Here is a 27,996-nt window from a genome sequence, read left to right as displayed (position 1 = left end):
AAAAACAGGTCATTTTTTGTTGTCATTTAGTTCTTTTATAGTTTTATTAAGTTTAAATTTTGGATTAATCTGGAATTTATATTATAGCAGTGTTAAGAAAGGTGGGGATGCACTTAATTTTTTCTCAAATGGCAGCCAGCTACACCAATATTGTTTACTGAACAATCCATTTTTCCACAGTTTTCAAACTTTTATCATAGAGAATAATAGCTAATTTTTTAGGCTCCTTAATATGTGCCAGTTATTACTGTGTGCCCCTTAAATGTGCCATCTCAACTAATCCTCCCCATGGGTGCCAAGCCCCCTTAGTTTAGCTTCATACTGACTATCTGAAAACTAAAGAGGGACCAAGTGTACTTCTTTAGTCCCCCGCCCTTGGAATTTTCCTAGCAATTCTCACATTCGTTTATTTGTCTTGATGAACTTTTCTATCATTTCATCAAAATAATAGAAAAATCCTCTTGATATTTTGACAGGGTCAGCATTGAATTTATAAATTTAGGAGGTTATCTGACTACAGGCACATACCACTAAGCCTGGCTAATTTTTTTGTAGAGATGAGATCTCACTATGTTGCCCAGGCTGGTCTTGAGCTCCTGGGCTCCAGTGAGCTGCCACTTCGGTCTCCCAAAGTGCTGGGATTATAGGTACAAGCCACCATGCCCAGCCTTCTCTTCTTAATACAGGGTTTTCCCTTATCTCCATAGAATGAGCTATTTTGTTTTAAATCCTTTGTTGATAATTTGTAATGAAAAGATTATTGAAATTTAAACACATTTGACCTTGTCCCAGGACTCTAGGCCCTGATCCTTGTCTTCTAGGATTCTTTTGTTCCGGATGCTAATGCTGTTATATATCTGGATGGATCCATTTTGCTAGTTTCCAGGTCCAACACCTGACTTCAGAGGCCTGAAATGCTACCATTTCTTCCTGTGGCTCAAAATTCTTCCATGGGGAGAGAGTTATATTCCATTATTTATTGACATTATTTAGTCCAGATAGGTAGGGATCCCTTTTGCTAGTTAGCATTTCTCAGGCCCCAGGACAGTGAGATGGTTCTGAAGGCGTTTCCCCCATTCGTATGCCAGGTAGTTGGGACCCAGGTCTAAGCCCTCTCTAGGACACCGTGTAATCCATGTTAAGGTTGGTGCACTGAAGTGAGGAGGGCCTCAGCGTCTGCCTTTTTCTAAAGTGCTTGCAACAAGGGGGAGGAACTGCGTGGAGGAATGGCTACAACAGAAGAGGGAAAACTGCTACCCTGAGGGTTAATGTACCTCAGGGTACATCAAGGAATGGACCGATCTGATGCCAAGGGGTCAATGAAAAGAGCTGGAGGTAATCTGGTGAAGTGGCATCAGATCTAGTACTGACTGCTGGGTGGGGGAGTCTCCTGGGGGTGCAGGTGGTGACGATGCTCACCTGTCTCCCCACCCCTTTCCCACAGTGCACCATGACACTCATCTACCTCATCGTGGAGGATGTTTTCCAGCTCATCAACTACTTCAGCTTCAGCTACTGGTTCTTCGTGGGCCTGTCTGTTGTTGGACAGCTCTACCTCCGCTGGAAGGAGCCCGAAAGGCCCCGGCCTCTCAAGGTCAGCAGCTCTGGGCAGACTAGGAGGGGTGGGCCATCTCCCTAAGGTGGCTTTTTGCCCATGAGCTTTTTCCTCTTCCCACATTACTTAGTATCTCACCCCCTCTATTTCAGCTGAGCGTATTTTTCCCCATCGTGTTCTGCCTATGCTCCGTGTTTCTGGTGATAGTGCCCCTCTTCACTGACACCATTAATTCCCTCATCGGCATCGCGATTGCCCTTTCTGGAGTTCCTTTCTACTTCATGGGTGTTTACCTGCCGGAGTCGCAGAGGCCACTGTTTATTCGGAATGTCCTGGGTGAGCTTCTCCGCGCCCCATTACTCACTGGCGGCTGTGTGTGCATGCACATGCAGAGGTGGGGGGGGTGGCTAATAGCTTCCCCATACTCAGAATTTGCTGGAGGCCATGAGACCCAGCTGTCCACGACTTCCCTTTTGATTTTGACATGATCACTTTAGTTCTAATTTTCGTGTCCTATTTTGGGGCTAAAACATTACCTTCTGACAACACAAATCACCTGGGAAGAAGAGTCATGCATCAGACTCTGGCTGGGCATGGGGCAGAGGATGATGAGGCTTGTTGGGAGACAGGGGCAAAGCCTGAGTACTCAAGGGGCAGGTGGGGAGGGAGCCATAGATGTTACTAGTCAGCCTTGTGTTCAGGTTAGGGCTGTAGCTAGATGTTTACTAAAGCCTGTGCTTGCTCTATTTTCGTTCAGCTGCTATCACCAGAGGCATCCAGCACCTTTGCTTTTGTGTCCTGACTGAGCTTGACGTAACCGAAGAGATAAAGGATGAGACGAAAACTGACTAGAGGTCAGAGGTGGCTTTCCTAGGCCTGGAAGGCTGGCCACAGAGGGAAATCCTGATAAGACTCTGTGGGCCCAACTCTCCTGAATTAAAGGAGCCTTTTAACCCACATCATATAACGGGGCTCAGGGCCAGTGCTCACTCTTCTTGGTAAGCTATAGGAGACTCAGGATCTGGGCCAACCTCAAGGTGGGGGCTTCAGAGGGTTGGGGGAAGATTGGGGAACAGGGGAATGGTCATTTAGTTTTACTCCTGATAGGTAGAGGCAGCTCTTACAGATATTTACTTGGTAAGGTGCAGTGGGGAAGAGAGAATGCTAGGTTGATAGGGCTGGTGGCTTCTGAATTTGGTATCTGAGATTTGAACTAGGAGTCCCTATAGAGGGGCTGCTCTATGGGAAGTTTCCTCTGACCAGGTCCAACACCTGACTTTAAAGGCCTGAAATGCTACCGTTTCTTCCTCTGGCTCAAAATTCTTCCCTGGGGAGAGAGTTATAGTTCCTTATTTATTGATATTTAGTCCAGAACACCAGTTCTAATGAAGCATGAGTGTCTCTTCATCTACAGGATGCAATAGGCTGATTGTATTTAAAATTCAAAGTACCCAAAACTGAGTCCCTCTGGGCTCAGAAATGTCTGTGGTATTGGGTCAGACTCTGACCACAGATTTTATGCTGTTTAGCACAATCTTCTATTGAGTCTTACCTGCAACAATGAACCTTACAGATTTTTTTACGCACGTACCTGTTACACTTTAGCATATAGATAGATCATGTTATAAGCACTTGGCTCAGGTCCAGCAAGGACAGATGAACAAATTCATAAGTCAGAAGTCTGTTAATACGGCTGTTTTGAAGGATAATCCTTTATTTTACTTGAGACCTTGCATCTTTGTTCTAGCTGACAGTAAATCTCTGGGTTTCTGTTATGAACTCTTAAGAGGGCTGAAACTTCTGAAATTCAGGTGGATCACCTGAATTCTCTCAGCTATCAGTGGCTTGGAGAACATCTCAAGGGCCCAAGTCATCAAATAACCTCCCTGTAAGGGAAGTGTGAGGGACTGCTGCGCAGACCCAAGCAAACCCACCCTGGTGCTAGAAGAGGTCATTTCACTTTTTCTGAAAACCTCACATCAGACTGCATCCCGTTCTGTCCCTGGCACCAGGCTTTGTTTACACTTGGAGCCGCCTTGGTGTAGGTCACCAGGACAGTGTACTCCTCTCCTGCCAGCCTCCCCTTCCCCGAGGTGTGGTGGCTGCAGTCTCAGGAAGAGCTTGGTACTTGTGGGGACTTCTGTTTTCTCCCTGTGGAGATCAGTGAAGACTGGGAGGAAAGCTGCTTCAACCTGAGTTGGGCTCTTCAGCAGGCTGCACAAGTGGAAGCAACTAATTCTGGTGCTCCACCCAAGTTAGGCCTGCTCTGGCCTAATGGATCTTACTGTATGAGCAGGACGGCTGCACTGGATTGTACAACTGTTTTGTGATGCCCCTGGACACTGTCATCGTGGGCCCAGAAAAACCTGCTAGCTTGACATACCCCACGGGCTTCTTATTCTTGGGTTTTGGAATTGGTAAACAGTGAGGCAGTCTCCCTTTCTGACCATTCTTCACCCACTCACAGATAAGGGAATAACCTTGGCCATATATTTGCTCAATAAAGATTGAAGAAAGCATGGTCACAGTTGCCTTGGGTTCAGAGCATAATGCATATGTGAAGCATGGGGTGACATTCTTACTGTCATGGGTTTGGGATTTGTACGGCAAATTCCTGCCTGAAGACAGGGTGTCTTGTGCAAATGCTGACTTGCCTGAACTCTAAGAACATGACTTTTGTCTGAGCCAAGCCGGCACCCATCCCAGGGCTCCTCTGGAGCTAATCCTTTAAGCAAAATGTGCTTGCCTTTAAAGATCTTTGAAAGATCTCTGACCCCAGCTTTAGCTTTCTCCACCAGATAACCAGCTAATCCCAGGAATTTACTGCCCCCCGCCCCCACCCCCAGTGGCTTCTAGGGAAAGCAAGGACCTCACATGCCAGGTGCCCTAGTACTTGCTCAGTGAGCCGTGTCATCCTCCTTTCATTTTTGGATGGTGACAGCATTCTTCCCCTTTGTGCTGGATACAGACTTCTCCCAGGATCCCCTTTTTGGGAGCGAAGCCAGACAATCCCTACAGCACTCAAGCTTCAGGGTGGAATTAATTTCTGCCAGCTCTTTGTTGTCTGTCTCCTTAAATCCGTCTCCTGGTGTGCTTATCCCTTTTGCAGTGAGTGGAGTTTATTAAGTTATCAGCCCTTTAATATTGGGGAAAATTAATGAGTATAAATGGCAGGGAACACACTGTAACAGCAGTGTTTTGTTTTTTCACCTGGTTGCTGTGAGTGCAAGAATAGCTTTCAATCCTTTGTTTCTATGTCTACAGACAGAAAGCGAGATGTCTAATATTAGACATACAAGTTGCTGCCTGCTACAATGTTGAATTATACCTTTGTGCGTACCTAGGATGTTTGTTGTTTTAATTAGCTGCAATATATAGGGCCTGTGTACACAGAATTTAATCACTTCGTCAGGCTGAACAGCTCCATGTAGATAAGAGCTAGTGTAGGTAAACGTTTAGAAAATGGACATAAAGTCAAAGTGATGGCAGGTAGGATGAAGGAGAGATACTTAGGAAATCCTAAAAGAGGAGGCAAGAAGGCATCTCCCTGTGTAAATCCCCTTCCCCCATGACAGTGAGTCAGAGACACTCACAGGCTATGAGGGCACAGCCCTAGCTGAATGTTCTGCGTTGTCCATAATAGCTACTAGCTATATGTAGCTAATTACATTAAAATGAAATAAAACTAAAGCTCAGTTTCCCTTCAGTTGCGCTAATCACATTTCAAGTGCTCAGCACTACTACACAGCGCAGACAGAACACAGCGTCACTGCAGATAGTTCTACTGGACAATGTTACACTAGAATACACACCAAGGCAGTGAGTTAAGGCAGCTATGGTTTGGAAAGGCATAGGAACAGAGTGTGCTTACAAGAGATATAAGCTGTGGTAATAAAATTGATCCTGCTGATAGTAGTTTGTTTTTGTCGTGAGTGCTATGAAGAGTAAACCTTACTCAGTGGAAAGCTAAGTTCAGAATGTGCTTTGTTTTTCCTCCCTTGCTTTAAGTCCTTGGTATTTATAATCAATGCTGAAACTTTGGTCTCACTACCACTCCGTTTTAGATATTCAGATTTAAAAGGCTTTAAAAGAATTCCTTTCTTCCATGTTCAAAGCTAGACTTTACTAAACACATGTATCACATTCATATACATTGTTTCTTGGCCCCACTGCCAAAGGAAGTCAGTCAGTCATTTCACAACTATTGCCAGAGTTTGGAAGCCGAAATAGCTGTTAACTAAAATCTCCCACAGCTCACAGACTACTTTCTGCCCTAATGGCCACTACTATCCAGTCTGTGTTGCTACAAGGGACCCACTGGTCCCCCTTATAGATTCTATCAAAAGGAACAGGGTTTCCCAGAGGCAGGCAGCCTGGTGGTATGGCAGAGCAGAAACTTACTGCTAATGAAACGGGAACCTCTTCTTCCCTTGTGGTTTCAGCACAGCACCTGAATGCCAGGAAAAATTCCTGGGCCAAGAAGCTAAAGCTAAAGAAACCTTCCTTTTTACACATTTGTTTTTTTCTTTCAAACTGTAGGGTCACTTTTGATTGAGGCAAAGGGGCCCTACTGTAAGTGGAAAAGACTCACTCCTTTAACATAAGTTTTCACTGTGGTAGGATGGTGCTGCCTGACATGCTTGATGTGCTTTTCCTTCCATGTGTTAAGCTAGGAAACCTAAGAGGATGTCAGCAGGGCAGTTAACCCTGGACTCAAAGCCCTCAAGGGCTTGTGGCAGAACCTCATGGCTGGACATCACAAGACGATCAGTCTGAATCCAGGTCGTGGGGGCTGTCATAGCCAAACTCCTTCTGCACATCCAGAGGGTACTTGCTCCACATCCGTTGTCTGCTGCTGCCTCTTTCCTCCTCACTCAGGCTGTTGTAGTCAGCAGAGCCTAGAATGAGATCCCGGGAATGGATTCTAAATGTGATTTTCCTAGGCTACTGCAGGAACCCCTTCTCTTCTCAGAAAGGTCTGTTTTTGTTCCCGATTGTAATGCAAAATGCTTGCTCAATAAAGAAAATAAAGCATATAGAATTTTTTTTTTTTTTTTTAAAAGAAGCAATCACTTTCCTATCATCTAAAACAAGTTCCTTCACACTGGAGTATTTTGTCACTTCTCCCCTCCGTATAGTATTTTTTTGTTGTTGTAACAGTTGTAGTCATATTGTAAATATTTTTGTACCTTTCTCCTTTTAATGTGTTATTGACAAACCTCCCCAATAGAATATTCAATTGTTTGTTTCATTTCTCTGTTGTCAGACACCAATAAATTCTTTTTTGGGGGCCTTCTTCTACCTTCTTTAACATAGTTACCACAGGAATTATGTTGTCAGGTCATCTTTCTTTCTTCTTCCCCCAGGTATTATGTCTGTGTTGCATCTTTCTCAAAACAGTTGTATATGCAGCAGTTTTTTGAGAAGTTAGATAACTGATTTGTGAAAACTCTGGGCTTATTCCTATTGGCAAACCTCTCTCTTCCTTGGTTTCTTGACTGGGGCAGGGAAAGAGACAATGAGCTACATATTTTACACAATCTCAACCACCAAAATTCATATAGAACCATCTCATCTGCAGAGAAAATGAGGCTCAGTGAGGTGAAGTAACTGCCCAAGAGCCACAGCAAAGTAATGACAACTACAGATTTGAACCCAGGCCTGATGGATTATTACACCCCCAGGAGGCCCCTGGGAAACACTGGTCTTTGGGTCTCCTACAGCACGAACTGCTCAATGGCAGAGAAGGAAAGGCAGTTAAGATGCACCTGTCAACTATGCCTGCACCTCAGTCTCAGATCCTACCAGTCCCTCCCCGTCTAGGGCTGCCACCCACCTCTGGAATCCTCATCTCCATCACTGCTCTCCTCCTCTGGGTACTCATTGCGCCAGTTATTCTCACTGTTCTCATCATCTTCATCGTCGTAAATGTCCTCTGGTTCTTGATCATCATTCACCTACACATCTCAACACAAACATAAGTCCAAATCAAAACCTCTAAGGTTATGCTATGGGGGAAGTTGTTAGCATACCAGTTGGAGGGATGTCATGTAAAAGTGCCATGTGAAAAAACTGCAGACTGGGAGTTAGTTTGACTTCGTTGCACAAGAGGCTATGAGAGGGAGATAATAGCCTCCTTTCACCCAGAGTCCAGCTCCAGAATGATAGGACATGCTGAACTCCATGAGAAGGGAACACAGGGAAAAGAGAAGTGATGGCTCTGAGTGATTCCTTCAAATTCCAAAGGTCAAAACCAAAACCCAAGCATAAGAGGTGCAGAAAGGCAAGAGGAAGGGCCATGCAGTGGTCCAAGGTGAGTACCTGACTGCAACTCTGTGTCCTAATGCAGGTGCAGGATACAGTGCTTCTCGATTACAGTCTAAGCATGACAGTTAGGTGCCACCTTAAGTTTTCTTGTTAATCATTTTAGAATTTAAGGATAGGCCAGGCACAGTGGCTCACGCCTGTAATCCCAGGACTTTGGGAGGCCGAGGTGGGCGGATCACTTGAGGTCAGAAGTTTGAGACCAGCCTAGGCAACATGGTAAAACTCTGTCTCTACTAAAAATACAAGAATTAGCTGGGTATGGTGGCATGCACCTGTAATCCCAGCTACTTGGGAGGCTGAAGCAGGAGAATCGCTTGAACCCAGGAGGGGGAAGTTGCAATGAGCCAAGATGGTGCCACTGCACTCCGGCCTGGGTGACAGAGCAAGACTCCATCTCAAAAAAAAAAAAAAAAAAAAGATAATGGTGTCAGCTAGGTGTGGTGGCTCACAGCTGTAATCCCCCCAGCACTTTGGGAGGCCAAGGTGGGAGGATCACTTGAGCCCAGGAGTTCAAGACCACAAGACCAGTCTGGACAACACAGTGAGACCCTGCCTCTACAAAAAAAATCAACAAAAATTGGGCATCATGGTGCAAGCCTGTACTCCTGGCTGGCTGCTTGAGAGGCTGAGATGGGAGGATGGCTTGAGCCTGGGAGACAGAGGCTGCAGTGAGCTCAGATAGCACCACTACACTCTAGCTTGGGTGACAGTGTGAGACCTTGTCTCAAAAAAGAAAAAAAAAAAATAATGTCAGGTTGGTAGCTTCCTTCATGCAAGGTTTTCTCTACTTCTAAGGTACGAATTAAAAAATAGGTTTTGTTGTCATTCACATTAAGAATTTCTGGTTTTATCTTGTCTTTATCTTATCATAAGTCCCATATACATATTTCCCCCCAAGAATGGATAGCTATAAACAATAAAGATGATGTTGCAAACCTTCTAAAATGTTCGTTAATGTAAAAATTATCAATCTAAGATGATCTTTCCCAAAGTTCCCTGTACTATAAAGTCAGGTTCCTAAAAGGCACTTAGAATAAATTTTTCTTTTTAAGGAGGAAAAGAACTAAGGACAATGTTGATCAGGAGTGGAGCCCAGGGAAGCAAAGCATTCTGATTAGAGAAAGAGCTTCGAATGCCTCAAGCCCCCTCTCCTCATGGGCCCCCTTACCAGCTCCCACTCTTGGCTGTAGGGCTGCACGGAGAGGATGTTCTCAATCCAGCCTGGAGTGGCCGTCTCCAAGTAGTAAATGTCATACACATAGTCATCGTGTTTTTGTTCTTCCTGGTGCCTGACTCCAGGTCCATCCTCAGACACAGTCAATCGCTCACGGATCAACTCTACAGAATTGCAGAGGATCACATCTGGGTCAGATGTCTGTAAAGAAACCACAGATTACACACACACACACACATGCATGACCCAAAACATGATGTTCCATGAGGAGGAACCTATGAGTTGGGTGAAGGAAAGCTCCCTACAGTTGTGTGTGTGTGTGTGTGTGTTTTGAGAAGGAGTCTCACTCTGTTGCCCAGGCTGGAGTGCAGTGGCATGATCTTGGCTCACTGCAACCTCTGCCTCCTGGGTTCAAGTGTTTCTCCTGCCTCAGCTTCCCAAGTAGCTGGGACTACAGGCATGTGCCACCACAGCCGGCTAATTTTTTGTGTTTTTAGTAGAGATGGGGTTTCACCGTATTAGCCAGGATGGTTTCGATCTCCTGACCTCAAAAAATCTGCGCACCCCGGCCTCTCAAAGTGCTGGGATTACAGGTGTGAGCCACCTTGCCCAGCTACAGTTCCATAGTGTTGTGGTCAAGATTCTTACCCGCATGAATTCCTAGTCTTTTAACTAGTTATTACATTAAAAAATCAAGAATCTCTGTAAAATTACTGTGTAGTTCTTATTTTAAGATAGAAACCTACAAGATAGCCTCCTGCTCTTTTGTGCTTGGCTCTCACACCTATAATCCCAACACTTCAGGAAGCCAAGGTGGACAAATTGCTTGAGGCCAGAAGCTCAAGAACAGCCTGGGCAACATGGCAAAACCCCCGCCTCTACAAAGAAATACAAAAATTAGCTGGGTGTGGTGGTGTGCACCTGTAGCCCCAGGTACTCGGGAGGTTGAGGCTGCAGAGAGCTGTGATCATGCCACTGTACTCCATCCTGGGTGACAAGAGTGAGGCCTGTCTCAAAACAATGAAAGAAAAAAAAATATGGGAAGACTGGCCTAAGGAGAGGGGAAAGACAGAAGACCTGGCCAGTCTTGACCCCAAGCTCTAAGTCAGACCTGCTTCTATAGGTCTTCTGAGATCCTTTGGTATTACACAATGTTCTCTCTTTGGGGCTCAGTAGGCCCACAGTAGCACCCCTATGGCTGAACCTGAAATGAGTCTCTGTGTGGTCTCCTGTAGAAGCCAACAGGTGTTTTTCCGGTGACCTCTACCATTCCCCATCATTTGGCTTATCATATATTTACATCCCACTTTTAACCACAAATTGGGAATGGGCTCACCTATAGTCTTTCTACTGGAAAGAACAGTTTGAAATGCAATGCCCTTGAACACAAATGGCCCAGGTAAGATGTGCTCCAGTGCTGACAGGCTGTGTTATCCAGGGGCCTGGTGGCATGGGTCAGTTTGTTAACCACAGGGACATGCTACAGATGGCTCCTTGATAGGTTCATCAGAAGACACTGCACAGCTCCAAGCAGACACCATGCAGGAAAATGGGGAAGATCCCACGGCCGAGGCATATAAGGGGAGACCAGTGCTATAATTTACAGACTAAGGAATTCTTCCTTGCTCCTAAGTCAAAAACTAGAGATGCCAATTTTTCTGCAGGCTCTTGAGCAAACTTAAAGCTACCTATTACGAAAGTTCTGGCTCCAATCCACAAGTCCCTCCACTCAGTCAAATTATGCAGCCATTAAAATACAAGATTGCTGGGCACAGTGGCTCAAGCCTGTAATCACAGCACTTTGGGAAGCCAAGGTGGGAGGAATGTTGGAGCTCAGGAGTTTGAGACCAGCCTGGGCAACATGGCAAAACCCAGTCTCTACAAAAAATACAAAAATTAGCTGGGTGTGGTGGCATAGGCCTGTGGTTCCAGCTACTCAAGAGGCTGAGGCAGGAGGATCACATGAGCCCAGGAGGTGGAGGCTGCAATGAGCTGTGATCATGCCACTGCACTCTAGCCTGGGCAACAGAGCGAGATGCTGTCTCAAAAAAAAGTACAAGAGTAGCAATACAGAAAAATGACAGATACAGAATTTTGTACAAGGAAAGAAACCAGTTCTATTCCACTTACTTTTGGGTTGGTAGTAAAATGGGAGATTTTCCTCCTTTGCTGTATTTTTTCAGATTTCCTATAAGGAGTATAAATTATTGTCTTTTTCTTTTTTGAGATGGAGTTTCGCTCTTGTCACCCAGGCTGGAGTGCAACGGCGCAATCTCGGCTCACTGCAACCTCTGCCTCCTGGGTTGAAGCAATTCTCCTCCCTCAGCCTCCTGAGTAGCTGGGATTACAGATGCGCACCACCATGCCTGGCCAATTTTTGTATTTTTAGTAAAGACGGGGTTTCACCATGTTAGTCAGGCTGGTTTCAAACTCCTGACCTCGTGATCCACCTGCCTTGGCCTCCCAAAGTGTTGGTATCACAGGCATGAGCCACCGCGCCCAGCCTATTATTGCTTAAAGAGGTGGTTTTCACTATGTTGCCCACACTGGCTTTGAACTCCGAGCCTTAGGTGATCTTTCTGTTTCAATCTCCTGAGTAGCTGGGACTAAAGGTGTGCACCACTGCTCTTAGCTAGAAGAAAAATAATTATTATTATTTCTGCAGAGATGGAGTCTTGCTATGTTGCTCAGGATGGTCTTGAACTTCAGCCCTCAAGCAATCCTCCTGCCTTAGCCTCCCAAAGTGCTAGGATTATAGAAGTAACCCACCGTGCCCTTGCCAAAAATTATTTTAAAGTCTATGTCTATGTGTATTCATTCATTCATTCATTCACTCAGAATCAGGGTCTTGCTCTGTCGCCTAGGCTGGAAGGCAGCAGTATGATCATGACTCACTGCAGCCTTGAATTCCTGGGCTCAAGTGTTCCTTTCTTGGCCTCCCAAAGTATTGGGACTACAGGTGTGAACCACTGAGCCCAGCCCATATTTTCAGTTACACTACACACAGCATTTTGTACTGTGAAACATATACATTTTCCCCTACAACCAGTCTTCACGGTTATCAGTTCTAAGGGTCCAGACAGTTACATGTGTCAATCTCTTAACCTCCATGTATAGTGTTGCAATGAATGTGCCATTTCCTGCATTTGAAAATGGAGATGAAAATATCTAACTCATAAGTGTTTTGTGAGGATTACATGAGTTAATTAAAAGAAAATATAACCTAATATAGTACCTAACACACTATTTGACATAATCACTTAGTCAATCAACGGTAGCTTTGGTTAATATCATAGCTTAGCTATTTGCTTCTGCTGAATTATTTCCCTAGGGTAAATCTTGGGAGGTGAGACTACTAGTTAACAGGAACTGAAGTCCTTTAATTTTTAAATTTCCTATTAAGTTTATCTAATAGGAATTTATTTGCTTAAGATGTAAATTATGTCAATTTAAGGAGAAATTCATTGTAACATAACAGAAATGCTGTCATTTTAAAATTTCCTTAGAAATTTTTAATTTAAAAATTTTCCTAGATTATGCATGACTTTAGATCCAAACAATAATAAGTTTACATATGTAAAAATATGGCTCCCACCCCCGTAAAGCCATGCTGTTTTCCAAAAGGCTTGCATCAATTTTATTCCTACAATTGTATACACTTTTAATTACTGCCTTGCCAGCAGTGCTATCAACTACTTTTTTCCTGCTAGTCTAGTATGCATAAAACCTCAAGCATGCTTTAAGCTTAAATTCATTTTTCCCCCTATAATTACTCTATGCAAACATTTTTGGTATGTTTAGAGTCGGTATTGCTTTACTGGAAAAATCTTTGTTCATATCCATCATCAGTTTATCTCCTAGTTTTCTTTATTAAAATTAAATTAGCCATTTACTCTTTTTTTTGAGATGGAGTTTTGTTCTTCTCGCCCAAGCTGGAGTGCAGTCGTGCAATCTTGGCTTACTGCAGCCTCTGCCTCCTGCGTTCAGGTGATTCTCCTGCCTCAGCCTCTCGAGTACTTGGGATTACAGGCGCCCACCACGCCCAGCTAATTTTTGTATTTTTAGTAGAAACAGGGTTTCGCCATATTGGCCAGGCTGGTCTTGAACTCCTGACCTCAAGTGATCTACCTGCCTCGGCCTCCCAAAGTGCTGGGATTACAGGTGTGAGCCACTGTGCCCGGCCTAATGAACTATTTACTTGATTCAATTCCACTGAGCATTAGTTTACTTTACACATTTTATAAGTCATGCATTAGTCTGGAATGTTTTGGTGAAAGATATCACTATGGACATCACACACAAATTGCTATCCAGTTACACTAGCACCAGCCAGGCACGATGGCGCACACCTGTAATCCCAGCATTTTGGGAGGCCGAGGTGGGTGGATCACCTGAGGTCAGAAGTTCAAGACCAGCCTGGCCAACATGGTGAAACCCTGTCTCTACTAAAAATACAAAATTAGCTGGATGTGGTGGCTCACGCCTGTAATCCCAGCTACTCAGGAGGCTGAGGCATGAGAACGACTTGAAGTCCCAAGAGGCAGAGGCTGCAGTGAGCCAAGATCGCGCCACTGCACTACAGCCTGGGCAACAAGGGCGAGACTCCATCTCAAACAAAACAAAACAAAACAACAACAATAAAAAATTACACTAGTACCATTTGCTTGTTGCTTGTGGATTCATTTTGAATTATAATTTTTTTAAGTTTCAAAAATGATTGAGTTCTATAAAAATGTTTATCAAGACAGGGCACATTGGCTGGGCGCAATGGCTCATGCCTGTAATCCCAGCACTTTGGGAGGTTGAGGCGGGCAGATCACTTGAGGCCAGGAGTTTGAAACCAGCCTGGCCAACATAGTGAAACCCTGTCTCTACTAAAAATACAAAAGTTAGCCGGGTGCGGTGGCTCACGCTTGTAATCCCAGCTATTTGGGAGGCTTGAGGCAGGAGAATTGCTTGAACCCGGGAGCTGGAGGTTGCAGTGAGCCGGGATCGTGCCAATGCACTCTAGCCTGGGCCACAGAGTGAGAGTCCAACTCAAAAAAAAAAAAAAGGCACACCTTATGTTGAGAATCTTCTGGTTTTTTTAGAGACAGTATCTTGCTCTGTTGCCCAAACCAGAGGGCAGTGACTTGATCATAGCTCACTGCAATCTCTAATTCCTGAGTTTAAGTGATCCTCCTACCCCAGCCTCCCCAGTAGCTAGCACTACAAGCGCATGCCACCATGCCCAGCTAATTTCCTTTTTCTTTTTGTAGAGACAAGGTCTTGCTTTATTGCCCAGGCTGGTCTCAAGCGACCCTCCTGCCTCAGCCTCCCGAAGCGCTGGGATTACAAGGAGAATTTTATTTTATTTTTTTTGAGACAGGGCCTCACTCTGTCACCTAGGCTGAAATGCCACTGCCGCACAATCATGGCTCACTGTAGCCTTGACCTCACCAGGCTCAGGTGATCCTCCCGCCTGGGCCTTCCTATGTGCTAGGACTACTGGCGTCAGCTACTGTGCCCAGCCTCGAGGAAAATTTTCCATTTCTGTAGTTTTGCTGCATGTAATAGACTTCTTTTGGAAGTGAGTGCAAATGAATTTAGCAAATGTAATATAAAGAAAAGCACTGGATTAAATGTTAGAAGACTTGCATTCTTAGACCTAAATCTACCTCAAATTTGGTATGCTACTCAGAACTATTCCTTTAACCTCTCTTTGATCAATTTTCCTACCTGCTCTCTCTCTGCTTTGCTCCAGTGACCCCATCTCAGTCAGGCTGAAAGGACTCGTAAAGACATTTCCTTACAAGTACCTAGAGTGTCTAGCAGGCACTCCTCCCCTCAAATTCCTTACTGCTCTCCTCTAGCTCACTGGGCTCTAGGCACCTTGCAAGGAGCAGGGAAACTCGGCTTCAGAGCCTCTTTACTTTCAGGTTCTCTGCCTGGAAGTCCTCTCCACATGTGGAATGCCCTGCCATTCACCTTCTGCAAGTCTTCACTCAAATGTCATTTTCTCAGTGACACTCTCACTGAAGTGGTACAACTCTTTCTGCTTTGTCTCCCCGCCTCCTTACATCCCTTATCATCTGACACCGAATTGACTTGTTTACTGTTTCTGTTTACTTGCATGTTAGGTCCACACTGCTGTATCCACAGAATCTAAAAAAAATACCTGGCATTTGGTAGGCACGTAGTTAACACATGTTGGATGAATAACCAAATCTGTAAAATGAGGCCATCACGCCGGATGGATCATGCATCCCCTTAAGATGAAACTGTGCTGCTGCTGGGCCCAGTCTTCTGGCATTACCGTCCTGAGAAGCCCAGCGCCCACCTTCCGAGGCGTACTCACTTTGCAGGAGCCTGCAGCGGCGGCTTCAGGTTCTCCCTCCTCATGGACAAGGTCTAACAACTGAAAGCCCGAGTCCCCGGCGGCTTCTGGGTTCCCCGGTGTGTACTGGGACTCCTGGCCGCTCGAGGTGGTCCCCAAGGATCGGCGGCTGGAAACCACCCGGTAGCGGCCCTCCTGCCGGATCTCCCGAGCCGAGGCGCGGAGATTGCAGCGGACACGCTGCTGGCTGTCCCGTGACGGGCGCAGAACTGCCCGCAGGAGAGGCTGGACTGGTTCCTCCTAGGGGGCAACAGGGGAGGGAGGCCAGCGTAAGCATGAGTTCGCGAGCGGGTCAGGGATCAGGTTTCCTACCGGCTGCACCCTAAGATGCCCCCCACACCAGCTGCACCACGCCCAATACCTGAGAGCATACAGTGGCCACCAGGTGGAAGACATTATTCTCCGCTGCTCTCTCCAAACCCTCCGACGTCTTCTGTGCCGCCGACTCGACCTCGTCGCTCCTGAGGCGTTTACAAGCGAGCACAAGAGCCTCGGCCGGCTCCGCACTGCGCTTCCGCTTCACCCGGAGCACAGCTGTCCTGCCGGCCTCCATAGTGGCTGCCGCTGAGCACTGTGGGAACGCGCAGGGTGTGATGGGATAGCCTTCTAGTTCTGCCTTGGGACCCGTCCCCCGTCCCCCGCGCGCTCCTCGGCGCAGGGAGGTCCCGCCCCGCGTGCTGGACGCGGCAAAATGGTGGTAGCAGAGGAGGCGAGCGGAGGGTTTCCCGCAGCAGGTGAGGCGCTGGGTGTGCGGGGAAGGTGGGGTTGCTTTGGGGTTCGGGGTGCAGCCAGCATCATGACCTCAGCACCAGGGGTTCGGCAGAGGAGCCTGGCGTGGGCGTACTTGGACTCCGGGGACTTTTCTAGAGTCCGCGTGGGGCAGCTCGGAGCACCCTGGCCTGCAGGAGAGCGGGGTTCCAGGCTGGCCCCGGCTCTGCAGTTCAGCCGGGTGCCTGCCGCTCGCGGGGCTGGGTCGCAGTACTGGTGCCTGGCGCCTCCCCTTAGAGACCGCAGTAGCTCCAACCGTCGCATCCCTAACTAGGCCACTAGTTCTCTGATTGACAGACCCGCTGATATCTTCCCCGCTCACTGCGTTCTGAGTAATTGGAGAGTCATGTATTCACTACACGCCAGCCAGAGTGGTCCTGTAAAAGCGTACGTCCAGTGTAGATATGCTTCTGCTTAAAACTCTTGAGTGGCTCCCACTACTTTTGGAACAAGATCCAAACGCCTTTCCGAAGTCGACAAGGCCCAGCTTGATTGAGCAGAAGATGTGATAGGAGATGAGGAGTGGGGGCTTCTGCAAAAGTGCTTGGGTCGCTCAGGCTTTTGGCACATTTTGCTTGTGCACCTAGTTCTATCTTAGGGCCTTTTCTTGGGAAAGTTGGGGTAAGGATTCCTGACCTGTAAAACCTCTTCCCCAACTTTTATCCTGGTCTGTCTGGTATATCTCAAATGCTACCTTCCTCAAAGAGTCCTGTAACCTTGGTTTTCTCTTTCTACAACGCTCTGTATATTTCTTGCATTCATGTAGTCTGTAATTTGTATTACTCTCTCATTAGTCTAAGCTCTTGGAGGGCAAGGGTTTTCTCTAGCTTGTGGTGGTGGCTCCAGTCCCTAATATAGTGCCTGGCACGTAGAAGGTATTCAATCAATTTTGCTATTTTATTTTTTCGAGACAGAGCCTCACTGCTGCCTAGGCTGAGTGCAGTGGTGTGATCAAGGCGCACTGCAGCCTTGACCTCCTGGGCTCAAGCGATCCTCTCACCTCAACCTCCAGAGTAGCTGGGACTACAGGCATGCGCCACTATACTCGGCTAATTTTTAATTTTAATATACGTATATTTAATGCATACATATATATTTTCAAGACAGGGTCTCACTCTGTCACCCAGGCTGGAGTTCAGTGGCGCCATCTCGGCTCACTGCAACCTCCGCCTCCGGGGCTCAAGTGATTCCCCTACCTCAGCCTCTCGAGTAGCTGGGAGTAACTGGGACTACAGGCACAGGTCACCGCGCCTGGCTAATTTTTTTTTTTTTTTTTGAGACGGAGTCTCGCTCTGTCGCCCAGGCTGGAGTGCAGTGGCCGGATCTCAGCTCACTGCAAGCTCCGCCTGCCGGGTTTACGCCATTCTCCTGCCTCAGCCTCCCGAGTAGCTGGGACTACAGGCGCCCTCCACCTCGCCCGGCTAGTTTTCTGTATTTTTTTTTAGTAGAGACGGGGTTTCACCGTGTTAGCCAGGATGGTCTCGATCTCCTGACCTCGTGGTCTGCCCGTCTCGGCCTCCCAAAGTGCTGGGATTACATGCTTGAGCCACCGCGCCTGGCCTACCCCGGCTAATTAAAAAAAAAATTTTTTTTTGTAGAGAACGGGGTCTCACTATGTTGCGCAGGCTGATCTGCAACTCCCAGATTCGATATCCTTGCGCCTCGGCCTCCGAAAGTGCTGGGATCACAGGTGTGAGCCACCACACCCTAGCAAACACATTTTGAATGAATGTTAAGGACCATCTGCTCTGCAGTTTGACGGGTAATACAATTAGGGCTTGGCATGGTGGTTTCTATTTCCTCCTTGTAAATGGCCATGCGAGTTTACAACTCTTGGAGAATGAGGAGGGGGTCAGGGAATATCTCCTGAATCTGTAGTGTAGACTTCTTCTGGGAGAGGACAAATAATAATGGATGAGGGCATTAGCCAGAGAAGGTGTGTAGTGCCCACCAGAAGAGGTTCTTTTGCCTTCATAAAATTGTTAACACGACATGGTTCCAGGTTTGTTTGTTTTTTTTGAGATACAGTCTTGCTCTGTTGCCCAGGCTGGAGTGCAGTGGTGTGATCTTGGCTCGCTGCAACCTTCGCCTCCCAGGTTTAAGCAATTCTCCTGCCTCAGCCTCCCAAGTAGCAGGGATTACAGGCAGCTGCCACCACGCCCACTAATTTTTTTTTATTTTTAGTGGAGATGGGATTTCGCCATGTTGGCCAGACTGGTCTCAAACTCCTGACCTCAAGTGATCCACCTGCCTTGGTCTCCCAAAGTGCTGGGATTATAGGCATGAGTCACCGCGCCTGGGCTCTTCCAGGTTTTGAAAACACTGTGGTCCTGGTGTTCGACTCAGCAACATCACAGATAGGAAAGGAATCCCATGGATTTAAGTTCTTTACTATGAGTTTGTTTTTTTTTTCTCCACTTCAGCTAGGTAACGTGCCAGTGTAGTAAAGTTTGAGGGGAGGCACGTCTGACACAGGCGCCTGAACATCCAGTCATCACGTTTGTGAATTACAAAAGGATCACTCTTAATCGTTAAGTAACTTCAGAATTGATTCCACGTGGACCACAGGATTAGTATTTCAGGACTCTACCATGTGGCTCCTATTGACAGTGTTTGACACCTGGTCCAGTTTTACTTCACCAAACTGATTGATTTAATGTGTGTGATTGTCCAAGCCTTTCTAATTGGATGAAATGCCTTCTCCCTCCACCCCCTTCTCCTCCTGCCTCAGCTGAATCCACCTTTTAAGCCGTCCCTGAACATTCAGCCAGATATGGCCATTTCTTTCTCTACTCTAGCATTTGTTGGACACAGTTTTCCAACGCACATTACAGATTCTGATAGTTCTAGATATTCTATCTGTAAAGTAAGTGTTAGTACGAGATAAGTGGATTATAGCAATGCTGTTAAACTGCTGGTTGCAACCCATTGATGAGTCCTGACCAGCAAGTAAAAGTGCAGCTGGGTGCTGTGGTGCATGCCGGTAGTCTAGCTACTTGGGAGGCTGACGTAGTAGGACCTTGAGTCGAGGAGTTCAAGGCTGTAGAGTGTAATGATCATGCCTATGAATAGTCACTGCACTACAGCCTGGACAGCAGGGAGATCCCATCTCTTAAAAACAGCAGAAATGAAATAGAGTGTATCAGAGGGCCTTGTTCGTAGGAAGTCAGTATTGTTTCGTGGAACTTTTAGTTATATGCAGGTGTGTGTATTGAGGCTCATTGTAAGTATATTTCTTACTTGGGTTATCAGAAAGTTTGAAAGCCATTAGACTGGGGATAGGTATGCTGGGATTTTAGAAGTAGAGTTTTACCTGGACAAATTGTCTACTTTGAACCTGACTACCTGAGTTTGTTCAGGGAAGATTGTTTCTAATCTGTTTTTTGTTTGTTTGTTTGTTTTGGGGACGGAGTCTTACTCTCTCGCCCAGGTTGGAGTGCGGTGGCGTGGTCTTGGCTCACTGCAGCCTCCGCCTCCCGGGTTCAAGCGATTCTCCTGCCTCAGCCTCTCAAGTAGCTGGGATTACAGACGTGCGCCACCATGCCTGGCTAATTTTTGTAGTTTTAGTAGAGACGGGGGTTTTGCCATGTTGGCCAGGCTGGTCTTGAACTCCTGACCTCAGGTGATCCGCCTGCCTTGGCCTCCCAAAGTGCTAGGATTATAGGTGTGAGCCACCGAGCCCAGCCTATTTCTCATCTATTTGTGTAAGAATTCCATGTTTACTTAAAGATAACTTCAAAAGAAAAAAACTCTGGCCAGTAAAATGCCGTAGGAATGTTTAGGGATCTGTGGCGTAGGCATTCTTTCTAAAGTTTCCTGAAGATGCACCAATGTTTAACAAGAAAGGAAGGGCAGTGTAGAACACCTATTGCTTTCTGAATGGTAAGAGGAGAGGGTATTGGGAGAGCCCACATCTGCTGAGGAGTGCCTTTAGGCTTTGAGCGGTGGCGTTTCTCTGCCTCCCAGACATAGATCTCTTTGGAGAGACAGGCCATACAAGACTTGAATCTGGTGACATTTTATTTATTTGAAGCAGAATTTTTTTAGTTGAAGGAAGGTTTTAAAAAATTGCTTTTAAAATTACAATTTGAATAGATAAGTAGTAATCACTATAAAAAATAATGAAGCATAAGGAATGCTAGTGTTAGCTGGGAGTAGGGCACTCACTTGTAGTTCCAGCTGCTGGAGAGACTGAGGCAGGAGGAATGCTTGAGCCCAGGAGTTTGAGTCCAGCCTGGGCAACATAACGAGACCCCATCTTAAAAATAAGAAGAATGGTAATACCATGAACATTTATGTTCCCACCACCCGATTTAAGAAAAAACAATACTTTTGAAGTCTGCTGTGTACCCCTCCTTGATCCCATCTCTCCCTTCTCTTTTAGAAGTGAACTGTCCTGATTCCCTGCTATGCTTTTTAGTGTGATTCCTGAAGAATGTATCATTCCATTTTGCATAGCTATAAATTTCATAGAAATGGAGTTGTATTGCATGTGTTGTGTGATTTGCTGTTTTTGCTCATCATTATATTCCTGGCATTATCCATTTTTAGATTTATGTGTTGCTGTGATATATTGTTTAGATGAAAGTTTTCCCGGTTTGACTTGCTCTATCTTCATTTTTTTCCTTAAGCTAAGGGTTCAGGATACAAAGGCAGTATTGGTGGCACTTCTTTACCAGCACCCCATCTCTTCTCCTAGCCTTGAGGGCTGTACCTAGATGAACCTGTGAGGCTCATTTGACCCTTTTGGAAGCACCGAAGCCTGCTGAAGTTTCCAGACATCTGTATAAGTCTGTTGTAGTTTTTTAAATGTTATATGCTGGATATAAAACCAAGTAACTCCTGCTGGAAACATTTACAATATTGATTAACAAATACTGTCAGTGGCTTTGACATATTTGTCAGTTTCTTGATTTTCCCCCCACTTTTTGTCTCCCCTCCCCACCTCCACATTTTGGGGCATTATGCTGTTAATAGATTTTTTTCTGTTCGTTTGTTTATACACCTCCTGTTTCCTTCTGATGTTAATAGGTTTCTGACAGTCAGACTCCTCCACAAGAACTCAACTGGCAAGGCTGCTTTTCTGTGCTGAGACTGGGGAGCTGGTGGGCACCATGAAGATCTTCTGCAGTCGGGCCAATCCGACCACGGGGTCTGTGGAGTGGCTGGAGGAGGACGAACACTATGATTACCACCAGGAGATTGCAAGGTACTGGCTTGGTTTATAGCAGGCTGCAGCTGGGTGGGGCACTGATCTCAAAGCAGATGCCTTGGGATCCAGTCTGAGCGTGGGCTAGACTGTCAGTGCTTATGATGAGTGCTGGTGTTGGTGCTGAGCAGGTCTGCTCAGCCAGGTAGGTATATGTGGCGGTCAGGCCAAGTCATGCTTGTTTGGAGTGTCAGACATTATGTAGCAGTCTTAGCAGAGTCTCAGCATCTGTTCGGTGGAGCGAAGAAAGCCCAAGCCTCAGTAGTGTTGCCGAAGTTGAATCATTCACTTGCCTTACTGAAATGGTGACAGTGTTCATCATACAGTTAAATTCTTTTGAATGAAAAAAATGAAATTTTTTTTCTTCCCTTAGGAGAAATATTTAAAAGTATGTGAGTTGTTGGCCAGGCACAGTGGCTCATGCCTATAATTCTAGCACTTTGGAGGCTGAGGTGGGCAGATCACCTGAGATCAGGAGTTTAAGACCAGCCTGACCAACATGGAGAAACCCAGTCTCTACTAAAAATACAAAATTAGCCGGGCGTTGTGGCTCATGCCTGTGATCCCAGCTTACTTGGCAGGCTGAGGCAGGAGAATCGCTTGAACCTGGGAGGCAGAGGTTGTGTTAAGCCAAGATCACACCATTGCACTCCAGCCTGGGCAACAAGAGCAAAACTCTGTCTCAAAAAAAAAGTGTGTGAGTTGTTATGTAGCAATCGTTAAGTGCATTCGGTGTGCCAGCATTGTGCTAAGGCTGTGGATACTAGATGAGGAAGATCCCGTTCTCATCTTCAAGGACCATGCAGTTTTGTGGAAGAGACGGGCACATAAAAAATTACAGCACAAAGGCCGGGCACAGTGGCTCATGCCTGTAATCCTAGCACTTTGGGATCACTTGAGGGTCAGCAGTTCGAGACCAGCCTGGCCAACATGGTGAAACCCCGTCTCTACACAAAAAAATTAGCTGGGAGTGGTGGTGGGCGCCTGTAATTCCCAGCTACTTGGGAGGCTAAGGCAGGAAAATCACTTGAACTCAAGAGGTGCAGGTTGCAATGAGCCGAGGTTGTGCCACTGCACTCCAGCCTGGGTAACAGAGTGAGATTCTGTCTCAAAAAAAAAAAAAAAGATTACAGCACAGTGAGATAAAGGCACAAAAGGTCATGGAAGCAACAAGAACCAGCCGGACTTGGGGTGGGAGGTAATGTTTGAATTATTTCTCAGTTCTAAAGGAAGAGAAGCTGAAGTCTGAGCTGTAGGGATTACATGTAAGCTTTCAGATGAGCCAGTTTGTGACTGGGTGCAGTGGCCCACACCTGTAGTCCCAGCTACTTGGGAGGCCAAGGCAGGAGGATTGCTTGTGCCCACGAGTTCAAGTCCAGCCTGGGCAACATAGTAAAACCCTGTCTCACAAACAGAAAAAAAAAGATCAAAAACAGGCCGGGCACTGTGGCTGACGCCTGTAATCCCAGCACTTTGGGAGGCCAAGGTGAGCGGATCACCTGAGGTTGGGAGTTCAAGAACAGCTTGACCAACATGGAGAAACCCAGTCTCTACTAAAAATACAAAATTAGCTGGGTGTGGTGGCGCACGCCTATAATCCCAGCTGCTCGGGAGACTGAGGCAGGAGAATCACTTGAACCGGGGAGGCAGAGGTTGCCGTGAGCTGAGATCGCGCCATTGCACTCCAGCCTGGGCAACAAGAGCTAAACTCTGTCTCAAAAAAAAAAAAAAAACACAAAAAAACACAGATGGGCTAGTTTGGGGAGCAGCTAGCAGTTTAGTGTGTCTGGAGTGTGGTGCAAAAGTACTAGGGTAAGAGAGGCGGCCGAAAGCATAGGCGGGCTCATTTTGTAAAGGATGGTAGCAAAATGCAGGAAGAGGAACACGAGTTTAAGTCCGAGCTCTGCCACTTCTCTACTCTCTTGGCCAAGTTACTTCTCTGAGCCTTAATCTAACATAATATATACTTCAATATGATAATACATTATCTCACAGTGTAATACAATTATCTTAGAATTGTTTGATGATTAAGTGTAATACAGTGTCTGATGCAGGATTAGGGCTTAAAATTTTTTTTTTCTTTTTTTTTTTTTTTGAGACGGAGTCTTGCTCTGTCGCCCAGGCTGGAGTGCAATGGCGTGATCTTGGCTCACTGCAAGCTCCGCCTCCCAGGTTCACGCCATTCTCCTGCCTCAGCCTCTCGAGTAGCTGGGACTACAGGCGCCTGCCGCCATGCCCGGCTAATTTTTTGTATTTTTAATAGAGATGGGGTTTCACCGTGTTAGCCAGGATGGTCTCCATCTCCTGACCTCATGATCCGCCTACTTCGGCCTCCCAAAGTCCTGGGATTACAGGTGTGAGCCACTGCACCTGGCCAGGGCTTAAAATATTTCTAAACATTTTGGACATTTTCTTGTTTTGTTGTTGAGACGGAGTCTTACTCTGTTGCCCGGGCTGGAGTGCAGTGGCGCAATCTCGGCTTCTTACAATCTCTGCCTCCCAGGTTCAAGCGATTCTCTTGCCTCAGCCTCCTAGATAGCTGGGATTACAGGCACCTGCCACCACACTTGTCTAATTTTTGCATTTTTAGTAGAGATGGGAGTTTCACCTGTTGGCCAGCCTGGTCTTGACCTCCTGACCTCAGGTGATCCACCCGCTTCTGCCTCCCGTAGTGCTGGGATTACAGGTGTGAGCCACTACAGCTGGCGTGGACATTATTTTCTAAGTGATAAACAGGAGAGAAAGAGGATTGGATTGCATTTTGGAACACTCACTGAGAGCAGCATGGAGAGAAGAACATTTGGAGATATTGCAGTCCCAGAGCTGCATAGTCCCAGAGGAGACAGCTCGAGGGAGCTTGAGTTTGGTAACTCACTGCATATGATGGAGGGAGAGAGAAGATTCAAGAAGTACCACGACTTCTGGTTAGAATGACAAAGTGGATGGGACTGCAAGGGAGAACCCAGGAGGAATGGGTGGCGTCGGGGAGAGGAACACGATGGAGATCAGGCATTTAAGTTTGGACATCCACATAGAGATGCCAATGGCAGGTAGAATTTTGGGTCTGGAGACAGAATTTCTAGTTGTTAGAATTGAAACTGGGAGAGGTTGCCGTTTCTCAAGGGGGTGTGAAATGCGAAAAGTAGAGGGCTGAAGAAGGAATCCCGGAATAGCTGAGGAGGCAAAAGGGAGAAGGACGAGGGAGATGGCCAGCGTGGAAAGGAAGAAAGAGGGAGTATCTAGCAGGGTCAGAGGCACTGGGAAGTCCCAGATCCTGATGACTGACATCAGCTGCAGGAGTGAGCTGGTGGTGGTTACCGAGAGTGATGTCAGTGGAATGGTGGGCAGCAAGCGTGTGAAGAGACCAGGAAGGTGGTGAGTGAGATGCCTTTTAAATAGTGAGCAGAGGTAGAAATGACTACATTTCAGTTAAGCATCCATAGCTGGCTTCAGATATAAAACCTTGACATGCCATTAAAAAAAAAAAAATCCCCCTTCTTTCAGTGCACGCTCCTCAAAGTGTGGAATGTGGACCACCTGTGACACAATTGCCTGGAGCCCATTAGCCCAGCCTTCTCAATGAGAGAGAGAGTGTGTGTGTTGAGGGGGGAGGGGGGGACTCTGCATTTCAAGTAAGCTTTCTGGTGATTCTGGTGTTGACCCAAGGCTGGAGGGCCTCTGTTTTAGTGTGAGCTCCTTAGCTGTCCCCTAGAATTCCCAGAAAGCGTGGGAGGGCCTGCCTAGTTTTGGGTGCTCATCCCGACCCCGCCTGAGTTTCAATGTGTGAATTACTGCAATAGGAAATATGGAGAAGTGACTCTCCTCCCCTTAGAACGGTATTGGTGAACTCTTAGTTTTCCCTGATGATGTTAAGTGAACATACCCAGTGGGGTACCTGTCACATATACAGTGAGTGTATGTGAGTGCTTCTCTTTCCCCAGCTGCTCTCCTAATAGTACATCAATGGTTATCCCCAGGCACAGATGTACGCAAGGTTAGGTCAAGTATTAGGAAGATTAAGTCTGAGTTTTTCCTGAGGAGGAAAACGTATAGCGTATAACAAGATCAGGACGCTGGTGGCTGTGGAATTACTGTGACAGGGCTAACTGCTGAGACCAGCTCAGTAGTGGAGACCCTAACCCAGGGGTGCTAGAGGAATTAAAGATACACACACAAATATAGGGTGTGGAGTGGGAATTGGGGCTGACAGCCTTCAGAGCGGAGAGCCACAGAGTTTTACCTACTTATTTATTGACAGCAAGCCAGTGATAAACATTGTTCCTATATAGATTAAAACAGGGAAACAAAGGGATGGATCTGGCTAGTTACCTGCAGCAGGAACATGTCCTTGAGGCACAGACCGCTCGTGCTATTGTTTGTAGTTGAGGAACACCTTAAGCGAAAACTGCCCTGGGTGGGCCAGGTGTTTCTTGTCCTGATTCTGGTAAACCCACAGCCTTCAGTGTGGGTATCATAGCCATCAAGAGCATGTCACAGTGCTGCAGAGATTTTGTTAATGGCCAGTTTTGTGGCCTGTTCCCAACAGCTAACTACTGGAGCATTTTTAGGTCTGAGAACATCTTTCTCTGAGACTTTTTTCTGCAGCACTAGAGAATAACAACTTAAAACTCGATTAAAATAAAGTGGCCAGGTACAGTGACAGATGCTTGTAGTTCTGCTGAGGCAAGAGGATCTCTTGAGCTAGGGAGTTCAAGACTGCAGTGCCCAATGATTGAGACTGTTCATAGCCATTACACTCCAGCATGGGTGACATAGCAAGATCTTGTTTTTAAAAATAAACAAAAAAGTAGACCAGGCATGGTGGCTCACACCTGTAATCCCAGCACTTTAGGAGGCCGAGGCTGGTGGATCATTCGAGGTCAGGAGTTCAAGACCAGCCTGGCCAACATGGTGAAACCCCATCTCTAATGAAAATACAAAGATTAGCCAGGCATGGTGGTGAGTGCCTGTAATCCCAGCTACCTGGGAGGCTGAGGCATGAGAATCGCTTGAACTTGGGAGGCAGAGGTTGCAGTGAGCCGAGATCACGCCACTGCACTCCAGCCTAGGTGGTAGGGTGAGACCATTTTCCCCCACCCCCCCAAAAAAAAAAAAAATAAAAGACAGCCAAAAAATAGTTTAAAATAGATGACACGTTTGTTCTATCTGTTTAGGAATGTGTTTATATATGTGAATACTCGTGTGTGTTGATGTGTATCATGCAAAGGTTGCTGACCTGTCTTTTTTGTTTTTTAGGTCCTCCTATGCAGATATGCTACATGACAAAGACAGAGTAAGTGTAAAAGGAAACTATTATCTTGATGTGGGGTGTTTTGAAGTCTTGGATTACAAGAAGGTTAAAAATCCCTGGGGGTCATGATCTTAAATGACACTGAGAGGCAGTATGGTGTAGTGGTCAGGAAATCTGTTGAGAGGCTGGGTCCTGCTTCTGGCTCTGTTTTGTTGTTGTTTAATCTCCCAGCTTTAACGAGATGAAAATTGTCTATGTTTATGGTATACAATGTGATGAATATATGTGTATGGTGTGAAGTGATTAAATCAAGCTAATTAACATATCTACCACCTCATACTTTTTTGTGTGTGGTGAGAACATTTAAGATCTACTCGCTTAGTAATTTTTAAGTGTACTTTATTAACTCTAGTTCACCATGCCGTACAGCAGATATCCAGAACTTATTCATCCTGTCTAACTGAAACATCAGATCCTTTCCCTCAGCAGGTACCATTCTCTGGGTTTCTATGAGTTCAACTTTTTTTTTTTTTTTTTGAGACAGAGTCTTACTGTCACCAGGCTAGAGTGCAGTGGCGAGATCTCAGCTCACTGCAACCTCAGTCTCCTGGGTTCAAACAATTCTCCTGGCTCAGCCTGCCTAGTAGCTGGGATTACAGGTGCGTGCCACGACACCTGGCCTTCACTGTAGTTTTAATTGCCGTTTTTAATTTTAATTTTATTTTTTTTGAGACAGGACCTCTGTTGCCCAGTGCAGTGGTGTGATCTTGGCTTCACTGCAGCTTCGACTTCCCGGGCTTAAGCGAGCCCCCAACTCAGCCTCCCCAGTAGCTGGGACTACAGGCACGCCACCATGCCCGGCTAATTTTTATATGTTTTGTAGAAATGGAGTTTTGCCGTATTGCCCAGGCTGGTCTTGAACTTCTGAGGTGAAGTGATCCACCTGCCTCGGCCTCCCAAAGTGCTGGGATTATGGGCATGAGCCACTGTGCCCGGCTATCAAATACCTTTTCATGTGCTTATTTACCATGCGTATATCTTTGGCGTAGTCTAGGGTTATGAACATAGGTGTGATTTTTTTTTTTTTTTTTTGAGACAGAGTCTCGCTCTGTCGCCCAGGCTGGAGTGCAGTGGCATGATCTTGGCCCACTGCAAGCTCTGCCTCCCGGGTTCCCGCCATTCTCCTGACTCAGCCTCCCGAGTAGCTGGGACTACAGGCGCCCGTCACCATGCCCGGATAATTTTTTTTTTTTTTTTTGAGACAGAGTCTCGCTCTGTCGCCCAGGCTGGAGTGCAGTGGCATGATCTTGGCTCACTGCAAGCTCTGCCTCCCGGG

At 46.4% G+C, this 27,996-nt stretch overlaps 3 protein-coding genes across 4 annotated transcripts in view; 2 read left to right on the top strand and 1 right to left on the bottom strand.

Moving 5' to 3' along the window:
• SLC7A6 (solute carrier family 7 (amino acid transporter light chain, y+L system), member 6) overlaps positions 1–6,699 on the top strand; it is a 39,459-nt gene extending 32,760 nt beyond the window's left edge. The window contains exons 9-11 of the mRNA XM_011932046.1: positions 1,445–1,594; positions 1,708–1,891; positions 2,313–6,699. Of these exons, the coding sequence (XP_011787436.1) occupies positions 1,445–1,594; positions 1,708–1,891; positions 2,313–2,407 (429 nt within the window). The 3' untranslated portion in view covers positions 2,408–6,699. The remainder of the gene's footprint in view (positions 1–1,444; positions 1,595–1,707; positions 1,892–2,312) is intronic.
• On the bottom strand, positions 5,657–16,018 carry SLC7A6OS (solute carrier family 7, member 6 opposite strand). The gene is made up of 5 exons (XM_011932047.1): positions 15,794–16,018; positions 15,394–15,672; positions 9,051–9,257; positions 7,392–7,512; positions 5,657–6,453 (listed from the first exon to the last, which is right to left on the bottom strand). The coding sequence occupies exons 1-5, from the start codon at positions 15,983–15,985 to the stop codon at positions 6,323–6,325; spliced, it is 930 nt and encodes a 309-aa protein (XP_011787437.1). The 5' UTR covers positions 15,986–16,018; the 3' UTR covers positions 5,657–6,322.
• A 14-nt stretch (positions 16,019–16,032) lies between these two features.
• The window catches only part of PRMT7 (protein arginine methyltransferase 7), a 47,900-nt gene continuing 35,936 nt past the window's right edge, over positions 16,033–27,996 (top strand). For both annotated transcript variants that reach the window (XM_011932050.1, XM_011932049.1), the window contains exons 1-3: positions 16,033–16,166; positions 21,232–21,409; positions 26,666–26,702. In XM_011932050.1, coding sequence (XP_011787440.1) covers positions 21,315–21,409; positions 26,666–26,702 — 132 coding nt within the window. In that variant the 5' untranslated portion in view covers positions 16,033–16,166; positions 21,232–21,314. The remainder of the gene's footprint in view (positions 16,167–21,231; positions 21,410–26,665; positions 26,703–27,996) is intronic.

Source organism: Colobus angolensis, unplaced genomic scaffold (genome assembly GCF_000951035.1).
Source record: "Colobus angolensis palliatus isolate OR3802 unplaced genomic scaffold, Cang.pa_1.0 Scaffold93, whole genome shotgun sequence".
NCBI lineage: Eukaryota > Metazoa > Chordata > Mammalia > Primates > Cercopithecidae > Colobus > Colobus angolensis.
The sequence above is the reverse complement of the archived record's forward strand: the minus strand, read 5'-3'. Positions and strand labels throughout refer to the sequence as shown.

What these genes read in the sequence shown, in the direction of transcription:
- SLC7A6OS (XM_011932047.1), bottom strand. Translation starts at nt 15,985, where the DNA reads ATGGAGGCCGGCAGGACAGCTGTGCTCCGGGTGAAGCGGAAGCGCAGT. An exon ending in CCGCTGCAGGCTCCTGCAAA is followed by an intron (nt 9,258 to 15,393) that starts GTGAGTACGCCT and finishes GTTTCTTTACAG; the next exon opens with ACATCTGACCCAGATGTGAT. An exon ending in ACAGCCAAGAGTGGGAGCTG is followed by an intron (nt 7,513 to 9,050) that starts GTAAGGGGGCCC and finishes TGAGATGTGTAG; the next exon opens with GTGAATGATGATCAAGAACC.